We start from the raw sequence: 11,013 nt of genomic DNA, 5'->3' as shown, positions 1-11,013 counted from the left end.
ACCGCGGTAAAGTCACAATGAAAGGCCAGCGGCCCACAGCCACCGCAGCCAAGACGGCCCAGTCACAGACCCGCTGCCGTGGGCCCACTGGCAAGCCCACTTCAGCTGCCCCTGTGCTGGCTTCCACCTCCAGCCCCTGATCCGGCCTCTTCTGGGTCTGAATGCCCCCTCCTCAGAGTAAACAGATCTCAGATTCCTTCCTTGGACACAGAGTTCCATGTGACAGTGGGAAAGGGTGCATCTTCATGAAGCACATGCTGTAAACATCAGAGTGATCACAAAAGTCAAAATGAAAGTCCTGCAATCTGACTCCCAACTTACAGAAAGAAGGGGGTTCCCAACACCCCCGTCCACAGCAAATATTCCAAAGGGCTGCAGAACACTGGGGGGTTTGGGGAGGAGCTGGTTAATTTCCAAAAATAAACTGCATTTCTTCTTCTTTTTTTTTTTTTTCGAATTGTTCGAATCTAAAGAAGTTGAAACCCCCCCCCCCCCCTTTTCTTTTACCAGTCCATGAAATTTTTGGATGATATAAAACATTCCACGGAATCCCCCCCCCCCCATTTTGGGTTCAGTTTCACTAATCACACATCTTCATATGACTAACCTGATGCAACCGAACAGATCGCCTGTGTCCATAGGCAGCATTGAAGGGTACAGCCTGAAACAGCCTTTATGGGGTTAAATTGCACTGGAGATTTATTTCGAGTTCAGGCTGCAGTACATGGCAGCAGATCCAGATGGAAAGGACCTCGCTCCTTCCCTGTAGCCCTCCAGAGAGGAAGAGCAAGTCTGCATCTGACAGCCATTTTCAGGCTCTCAAAACGGAGTCCTGAACCACTAAACGGGCATATCATTCACCGTTAAAACAAACAGTGTTTCAACATGGAATAATCGTGCCGTGTGCAACTGATTACATACATGGTCGCCTGGATTCCTCAAGGCTATTCCATGAAGGGGATCGAAAGCAGAGAAAAGACTGGGGGTGGGAGGGGGTTCGGTGGTGGGGGGGTGATTGTGGCGGGGGCAAAACAAAAGCACCCAGTTTCATATTTTTTCAGTGAGTGAAAACGGTTTTTTAAACAGTGGGGCTCACTGATCGTTCCTGGTTCCTTCTTAAAGGGGAGGAGACGTTCATAAACAAAGCAGATTTCTTCAGCTCCCCAAGTGGAGCTGACACCCTGAAACCCAGCTTTGTGGGACTGAAGTGTGGGGAAGTGGGGGTGGGGAGATGGGGAGGGGCCGGGGGTGGGGGGGGAGTGGGGTGGGGAGTAGTCTGCCTGGAATTGGCTGAATTCCACACTGGAGCACTGGAGCACTTGTGCACACCCCACGATGCCGGGACGGCTTTACAGACTGATGTCCCGTTTTTTTCTTGAAAATGATGTTGGCTGCCCCCACACGGAATGGCCCCTGAAGGTCTGAAGCTACAGGGTCAGTCCAATGGTCTTTGGGTTGGCTGGGGAGGGGGGGGGGTCACAAATCTGACCACTAGGATCATAAGTGATGAAGGACGCTAAACTCTCCTCCACCTGCCTTACGAGTCACAACATTACATACCCTGCCATTCAACAGAGCCTCTCTCTTCCAGCGACCTGCTAGGAACTTAGAGTGAGCCCAGGTTGTCCAGAGAGAAAGGGGGGGAATTCAAACACCTTTCAAGGCGGTCAGGCAAGGTCAGATCCCTTCAGCACAAGCAGGAGTCCTAATCACAGACCAAGGCAAATAGGAACACAAAGGGGGGGTCTATATTTACATTAATATACCTTACACACACACACACACACACACACACACACACAGAAGAGAGTATGTAGAAACTAGACACGCTTAGGAACACATGACTCTACATTGACACAAAACAGAACAAATGCATACCTGTGTGCGCACCAGCCCTCAGAGCTCAGGGCCACCCACACCCTAACGGCCTTACTGCAGGGGTGGGCAATCTTATCCACAAAGAGTCAGTGTGTAGGCAGGTTTTCACGGGTAACCTTTAGGTCAGCTGTTCAAACCCAGGTTTGAGGCAATCAGTCCTCTAATTAGTAATCTAATTAGAGAGTCGCAGCGAAAATCTGCATACATGATGGCCCTTTCCGCATAAGATTGCCCACTCCTGCCTTACTGGGTCTAGCTCCCGTTTGCCTCCTGGACCTGCAGCTCCGGCACAAGGCCACACGCGGTTAGACCCCGATGATGCTCCGTCTCCTGTCACCTCTACGAGATAAAGGACAGGACGCTGCGTAACTAAGCGACAAAGGGCCCCCGCCTGGCCTGCCGCAGCGATGTGGCTGACAGAGATTAAACCCCTGGCGAAACAAAGACAGCGGAGCAGGCAGCAGACGAGAGCCCCAAACGGCCCCTACCTGCGCAAGACGTTAATCAGCAGCTGCCGTTCAGGAAAAAGATGGACAGCTGCCTCGCTCAGCTGGTTTGCAAACTGAACAAACAAACCCCCTAAGACCTCGCAATAGGCCAGCGTTCCTCAACCCAGTCCTCGGGTAGCCTCCAGCCAGTCCACATTTTAGCCTCCTCCCAGCTCCAGCCAATCAGGAACACCGAATACCTGGTACAGGCGTGTTGGGAGCTGGGGGGAGCAAAAATGTGGACTGGCTGGGGGGGTCCCCACAAACTTGGTTGAGAAATACTGCAATAGGCCACATAAGCTCACTGATTAGCCCTTTCGAAGCACACTCTCATCAGTATCAATGACTGGCAGGAACTGATTATGCAAACTGAAAAACATTTTTTATAATTACTTCAGTTTAAAGTCAGCAAAACCATACCTTAAGTTTAGGGTAGGTTCCCCACCCTGGACACCATGTTCTCCTGTCATGTTAGCCTGCCTGTCACACAGGCTCTGCCAACACCCCCCTCCCTCTGCTACTTAGAGATAACCCCACTGCTGGGGGGCCTTGACAGGGTCACAAGCAGCAAAGAAGCACCACACCCTAAAGCAAACACAGAGGAGCGTGGTACAGGGCGGCCGGGACGTCAGTGTACATCACAGGGGCAGATGCCTGGATCATGATAGGATCTGACTTCAGTGTTTAGCTTCACAAACAAACTCCACATCTCTGTACCCTCTGCACCCAGTCTTGACCCAGACATCAGCAAACATGTTAGAGCACGCAGTCAGTCCACGGCGAACTGTAGAAATAAAAATTAAGCCATAAATGTTACTGAGCAGCTTTTAATTCTGAAGTTGTCTGCCCCTCTACTTGGCAGATTCCTTGTGAGATTCCTTCTGAAGGCCCATCGTGAAACTTCCATTACCCAGACCACTGCACAGATCTCGTTCTTACTATGGGGCCAGCTGTACCAAAACAGACTTTGGTTAATGGAACCATATCAAACCTGAACTATAGTATCCGATTAAGAGAACATCAACTGCAACAGCATCCTACAGACGCCCCTTCATGTTCGATTCGGTGTCACATAGCAAACCTTACTCCTGAGAGGTGGTTACTCCCCACTGAGACAGTACACTGGATTGTTCTCCATGACTTGTATACTTTGTGTTCTCGCACGAGTACTCAGAAGCTCCGCCCACTTTGCATATCAATGGGCACCCGAACCACAGATGGGACAAATTAAACTACTACTGTAAATAGCTTCTGGTTTTGTAGAACCATGCCTCACAAAAGGTCAGGTGGGCCGCTCTGCCTGTCCTATCATGCTTCAAGTTCCTAGAAATAAAATCCCACAGGGACGGGTGTGTGGAGCCTGCAAAACCAGTGTAACCACCAAAAGTGCTGTTTGGCCCACTCCAGCTCAGCCAACCCCCCATACACTCACTGGAACTGCTAGAAAGTCAGTAACCAGTACTCTGACCCTTCTCGTGCAGAATCACCAAAACTACTGACTAAGCATCTGGTCCACCACACCCACACACACACACACACACACACACACACACACACACACAGACACAGACACAGACACAGAGACACAGAGACACAGAGACACAGAGACACACAGACACACAGACACACAGACACACAGACAGTAGCTTTTCTTACAAGATTACAGAGACTTGGTCATTGTCTTTCTTTGTCTTGGCACAGCAAACTCAAAAGTCACTGAAAAGAGTCTTTTTTTTTCACAAGCTGGCCAATATACTCCGATATACTGGCAGAAAGACAGGCCTCCACAGTGTTACTTATTTTACCATTTACTATAAAAAGGAATCCCCTCGATGCAAAAACAGGCGACTCCACCATCACTCAGAGTCAAGAGGGGAGTATTAGTCCATCAAGGTTTCGATGGGAAGCCCTTCAAGGCAATTCCGTCGCGTGATATGGATCTCACACCTCGCCTTCACAAGTGACCAGCCCTTCTGCATCTTCTCCAGCTCAGGACAACGTCACAGGACAGACAGCGAGTGGGGGGTGGCTCATTTGCATAACATTCAACGAACACTTGTCACAGAAATAACATGCCATAATAATCTTTCAGCTCTCAGCTTCGGAGAGACTTCTGAGCCTGGCTGGGGCAGAACAAAGAGCCAGTCATCTCAGGGAGTTCGCTTGAGAAGCCCCCCCCCCCCCATGCTTGATTTTGGAGAGGAGGGGTGTCTGCTGTTTGCATAGGGGTACAAAGCAGTGTCAGGTGCAGAATCGATGCTAGTTGAAGTCGGCGAGACACAATAGGTGAGGCAAGATAGAAAATCTGGCTGTTAGCATTCTTGGCAGGCAGCTCGCTGAACACCCATGGGTCCTTTTTCACACTGGTTAACCCCCCATTTCAATACACGCAAGGGAACACATACAGGGGAAAGGAATAAAAAATACAAAGGGAATGAAGGTTGACAAGGAAGTGTGTGCAAAACACCTGTGCATAGTGACATCCGCATCCATGTGAAGGAAAGCCTGAAGCAAGAAAACCACCATTTTTAATCTTTTACACAATTGTTTTATACAAAATTACACATTCATTAAAAGCCTTGGTGCTGTGAACAGGACACTAAGATTAATCAGGCCTTTCAGGAACCGCTGACACCTGGCTCTCTCCTCTCTCACAATCCCCGCCTGGGGGCCTATGGCTTCCAGTACTCGGGCACACAACCAGGCTCACGCCACATGGACCAGAAGCAGAACAAGCTGGGGACAAACCAAGAGCCTCATGGACACCAGGCCCTCGGGCTCTGCTCAAAGGTCCTTCTGAGAGGGGCGAACAATGAGAGCCGTAAATTTAAAATGACAAATCGACGACAGGTCAGGGACGGAGGTTGTCCCCCCTCCCCCCAGCAAGAAAAAGCACCTCCGAATGGTTTGGCTTATTCTGATACTGCGGCGTCCCATGAGACACGCAGGGAGAAAAATGCTTCAGGGGACTCATTTCCACACACTCAAAAGACTTTTAGGTGAAAACGAAGCTAATTCAGATACTGAGGCACATGGCAGCACTAACAGACCAAAACAAAAGGGAAATATGCAGACATTAATCGAAATCCTTCACTTCTTAAAAATTATGTTCATGTCTCCATTCAGGCTGCTGTAACTATTCTATAATTTGAGGGCAACGCGACCGCCTGATCTGGAATTTTTAAATCATCTCTCACATTCAAAAGAATAACATTTCCGTTACGAAGTGGGAACAACCACATACAGTAGTTCTGAGTGCGCATAACAATCTGTCATACTCTAAATACTTAGCAAAGGCTTATACTTAAATGGGCAGCTTGTCAGCAGAAAGAGCAGAGTGTTAGCCACACTGAAGAGGGAGAGCTATTTTATCAGGAGATGTGACGATACAGCCATATGCCAAATTATGAATTTTAGAACTGGGGCTCAGTGCCACCTTGTAACACACACATAATGAAAGCCTGAGTCTTTAAACATTGCAGTCTGACACCTCATGCAAGACGAATCAGCCTTTTCAATAACGGCCTCCTGAGCCAAACACGACACAGACCTCAACATGCCAACCTGCAAACCTCCACCCGAGTTAGACTCCCACCTCCAGCATAAGCCCTGTAAACAGAGGTGTCTATTCACTCACTTCTGCCAGCATTACTTACGGCTGGGAAGCACATAATGCACAGTCTGGGTGGTAAGTATTTATAAACTTTAAAGACAATTGAAATTATATAAATATTTAAACATACAATTCCAGAGAAGCCTACATAATCTACATAAATTGGGATGTCCTTAAAGATGCTCAGTTTACAATTTGCAGACATATTACTCATAAACTTTCCTGGCACATATGAAATACATAATGCAATTACATATTCCAAATGCATGCAAATACGTATTCCAAAAGACTAACATGCTCAATGTTGACAATAACAAATTTAATTAAATCATAACCTCATTGGAATAAAAAGGATCATATAAATAAATAACTATCTGACAATTTGATTTTGCCTTAAGTTCTTTGCTCTGTATACAATGAGGCCACGAAAGTTTAACACTCGCCTATCTCAATAAACATTTCATTTTCAGGTTAAGAAATTAAACAAAAAACCATCTCACTGTCTACCTAGCTAGTGTCAGCCTCTCTGCTATGGTTCTCACTCACATACCTGTGCAAGCATGATACACAGAATTTAAAGAAATAAAATTAACATTTCGCCAGGCAGTGTAATTTGCTGAATGGTTTATATATTCACAAGACTTCTCATCAGGGTCTACAATGCCTATTCATTTCTGGGTATTTCAATGTGGGTAAATATAAAAGACACAGGTGGACTTATTTGGACAAGAGTGTTTCATTCAGTAAAGGAAGTATTAAAAACTCGGGTGAATTCAGTAATTTAAAGACAGTTACTGGAATAACAAAGACTTGCTTCAGCGGTTGTGGGATAATGACACAAAGAAAAAAGCCCACCTCTCCAGACAGCTGTGCTGCCAGTCCCTGCCCCCCACCCCATCCAGGCTAAACCAAGCCCAACCATAACAGTAACACACCAGTATTACAGCCGGCATAGACGCCTTCGCAGGTCATATCTTTTGTGGTAGCTTAATTTGCACTGAAGCTCCATTCAGAGGTCGGTCTGACATTCATTAGACGTTCACCCATCCAACAGGATTCACCCTCCCACTGCCTGGCTCCCCCAGTGGACACTGCACCCTCAGGAACGATGTCGGAGCTGCGTGCCATTTTCAGGTTATGGTGCAATGGCAAAACGGGAGGATCCGGAGCAGGCACGCGGATATTCGGGCGCACACGCGCGCGCACTGTCACGTGTCGCACATGCTCAGCGGCACAGGACACAGTACAGGCAGTGGCTGATCCCCACAGTGTAAGAATGACACAAGACTGTGGAGAGCAGGAATGTGCTAATTCCAGAGGAGAGGACACAAAGCCAGTTAATCCTGCGGGTTAGCTAGTAGTTCCTCAGGCTAGTGGGGGGGGGGGGGGGGGGGGGGTACTCCACTGCCCTGCCAGTGGTCTTCAGACTCCTAAGGGCTGATTTACACTTCTGCATAAAATCAATGCCATCGGTACACTATGGGCACACTACACTACAGCCTGACACACACCTCCAGAGAAATGTAACTACAGACTTCAGGCTACACCATACCCTATGACACAGAAGTATAAATCAGCCTTAAATCAGATGGCAGCCACCCCTGGAAAAGTTTTGAAACCTCCTTCCTCTTACATCACCGATCACATTACAGCCTGCACACCAACTATAGTTTGACACACAGAGGCGGTCTCTTATTGGCCTGTGCACCCACAACTAACCCCGTCTCTATTTCATATATAATTAAGCAATGCGAGTTTGCATTCTCCTTTGAACTCCAACTAATTATTTCAATAAATAGGGACAAAAATATGTAATCACGATTTTCTCTTCAAAATCAATTTAAGTTCATACTAGTTTTATTTACTGAGATGCAAACAAATACTCTACATGCATATAACAAGCTTATAATAACGTTTCCTGCCTGTAACCGTCAATATAAAGACATACATACGACTCCAAAATAACCTAAAACTGATCAAATTCAGCAGGTGGGATCTCCACCATTGCCAGTACCAACACGCTTCGCTGTCACTCTGCATCAGCTGTTTTAGTCCCGCCCCCTACTAGTTTCCGGGTAGTAACAAACTAGCCAATCAGTGCGCCAGTTTCCACCGCAAGAGGACAAAAACAAGCCGTCCTCACCATCTTTGAAGCTCGCAAATACTTCAGGAACTCCGCGATAACTACCGCTGAAGTTTGCGACACCGCAACATCGACAGAAAACGGGATAGTGAATAAACCCCTCGGGGGGGACACGGAGAAAGCAGCACCGTGTGCTCGAGTGGGGTTTAAAAAAAAAAAAAAAACTGCCGCATTTCTTCAGATTATTACGGTTCTGGTTCCTGTTTATTACAACGCGGTTTAGAGCCATCGAAGGACGGAAACAACAAAAGCGGCAGCATCGTCGTTTAGGGCCGCCGGCCCGGGTGACGTAAACGGAGATACGTTACCGTGTGTAGCTGCGGCGCCGACGGTGCTCCGTTTAGGAAGAACCACTTCGTCCCCCGTGATTAGACATTAAAGTCTTTACCCTACCTATACATAGCAGGACATCGGTGGGGGGGGGGGGGGTACCGTCTTGTTCAAAACAAACGAAACACATGCATCTATTCTAAATCATGATTAACTCATAAGTGTACAATAAGTACATATGTTTAATAGTGATAAGTTAACAGATAATAAATTTGCGTTTTTGTGCATTTGGAGCAATTTATGAGAGGAAGAGAGTGGAACAAGGAAAAAAACACCCACACCCTCAACAACTTTTGTGTTGTAACAAAGTTGGCAGCAGGCCTTTACATTACGTCCCGGAAAATGGACATCCTACGGTCCATAAGTAGAAAATAAAACACCGTAGAGTTATTGGTGGCTCTCCGTGTTGAAGTTGGACACAGTCAAGCCCATGTCAGATATACAAACGGGACAATGATTAACAAATTCCGCAACCAGCAACTAGCTAAATCGTTCGGCACATACAAAACCCCCAAACCATTTTGAGGGGGTTTATAATATTCCAGCGAAAAGGCCAGACGTCCACTGTAAATGACAATGACGGCTTGTTTGCTAACGTAAACAAACAAATGATGTTAACAGCTGAAAGACCCACTTGCAATAAGAGTGTAAAATATGACTTAGATGTTTTAATTGTCTAGAGTCAGCAAGTCATCTAGAAATAAAACACACAATTTAGCTTACACGATTGAGGTAATTATACACTAATCGCTGTAACAGCTTCAATGCATCAGTTTCCCCATTTGTAGCTATTTATATATTTAATTTTTCCACCATTAACCGCCACTAGCTAGCTAAATATCCATTGCACAATCCGAAGGATTATACATCTTCACTACAAAGGTTCAACCTTTTTCCTCAGAGAGAAGAAAATGAAATGGAAAAACACCGAGATGGCACGGAATGGTTGTTTTGCCGAGGCTTTTATCGATGGCTAGCTAACATGCTAACAAGTAATGGTGCAACAATACCTGTAATTTCTTACCCAGCAAACAAATGACAAAAGCAATATCCCAAAGCTACGATGATTACACCCAAATGACAAAGCTCAATGGGACGATACCGGCCATGTTAACAACAACAGTATCAAATTCATAAAGGGAACCATAGGCGGCCATCAAAACATAATTTTTTACTTTTGTTGTCATAAAACCCTAAGATCAACCATACGTGATTATTTACTCAGAACACACATTTCTGTCAGGCAAATACCACATAATATTTTAAATGACAGCGTTATGATATTAAAACAGCTGTCATTACATTTTCTATCATATAACGAAAATATCTTTTCTTGTTTCTGTTGTTTATGTTCTGAAAAGGATACAGTTTCACCACGTCGGTATCCATTCGCCTTTTACCCGGACTTGGAGACGACATTTTTATATTCCTCTGTAGAATAACAATGTAATGATCTCCTCTCTCGGTCGTTTGAACAGCAGAGTTTTGTATTATTTGTTGTTTTTCATTTGCCTCAGCAAATCGCAGACCACACAAAATTATTCAACGCGACCCCCACTTTCGCTCCGCAGCTATTTCTCGCTATCTTGGTATCCGCTGCCTCTCTTGCTCTCTGTCCTAAAGCCTCTATCCCTCCGCCATTGACGAAATATTCCAGCGACAGCCGTTTAAACACTGACATTTTATAGGTTTGCGTCAAAATAAATCGCCGCGCCAGAGGTGTAGTTTTATTAGAATTGGTGAATACCCAGAGTGTCAAAATCTAGTCCTGACATGAGTTCAATAGGTATTAAATATTACATGTATTTCATTTGCGCCTTAATGACAAGTTAAGTGAAAATGATCTTGAAAACAACTTTAATGTAGCAGTTAGGTTTTTCCATATAAATAAAGCCAGCTATCAGAATCCGAAGGACCTAGCTTGAGCTGCTCCAACCTGCTGATAAATATCGAGTAATGTACACTATCATATACTGCTAGAAAACTTTAATTACATAAAAATGAGTTTCTCGGAAACGCTAACAAATGTTTACCTGAGACAAACGACTGCTTTAAGAAACCTCTGCATTGCATGGATTAAACATAATATTTAGAGCCCTCACTAGTTTTAAAAATCAAAATTTAATTTTAAGAAATGTATGTGTTAAGAAGCAGCTATAGCTAGTCACTAACCACTAGCTGTGCGTAATTGTGCTGCCTGATGTCTGACAAAAAGGAAAAAATCAGTTTTCTTCATTAATCCCTCCAAACTACACAGGGTGTTCAGTACTCTTAAAGCTCACTCAAAAACTCAGGTTAAATAGTTCTGGCAAAACATACATGTGCATCCCCAGATCTCTGTCCCCTGCACATGTCGGTCAGAGAATTAGGCCCTTTCAGGACCTTTTTCAGTGATTTTCAGTGACAAATTATAATGTTACGTATCCATTCAAGCATTAGTTCTCCATTAATGGCTTATCCATTGCATTGTAATGTTGAGTCTGGCATCTAACCCATAAGCACAGGCTGGGGTCTTACTGAATGGGATGCCAGTCCATCATAGTAATCAGCCTATTGTCCAA

At 45.4% G+C, this 11,013-nt stretch overlaps 1 protein-coding gene across 3 annotated transcripts in view; it reads right to left on the bottom strand.

Annotated features, from left to right (window-relative positions):
• The window catches only part of LOC111859036 (ubiquitin-conjugating enzyme E2 H), an 18,996-nt gene extending 8,895 nt beyond the window's left edge, over positions 1-10,101 (bottom strand). Inside the window, exon 1 of one of the 3 annotated variants that reach the window (XM_023841352.2) lies at positions 9,819-10,101. In XM_023841352.2, the coding sequence (XP_023697120.1) occupies positions 9,819-9,871 (53 nt within the window). In that variant the 5' untranslated portion in view covers positions 9,872-10,101. Of the gene's footprint in view, positions 1-2,786; positions 3,901-8,430; positions 8,450-9,818 lie in introns of those variants that run through there. The other 2 variants (XM_023841355.2, XM_023841354.2) reach the window with 2 other exon arrangements.
• Positions 10,102-11,013: the final 912 nt, after the last annotated feature.

This window comes from Paramormyrops kingsleyae, chromosome 3 (genome assembly GCF_048594095.1).
Source record: "Paramormyrops kingsleyae isolate MSU_618 chromosome 3, PKINGS_0.4, whole genome shotgun sequence".
In the NCBI taxonomy this organism is placed as follows: domain Eukaryota; kingdom Metazoa; phylum Chordata; class Actinopteri; order Osteoglossiformes; family Mormyridae; genus Paramormyrops; species Paramormyrops kingsleyae.
The sequence above is the reverse complement of the archived record's forward strand: the minus strand, read 5'-3'. Positions and strand labels throughout refer to the sequence as shown.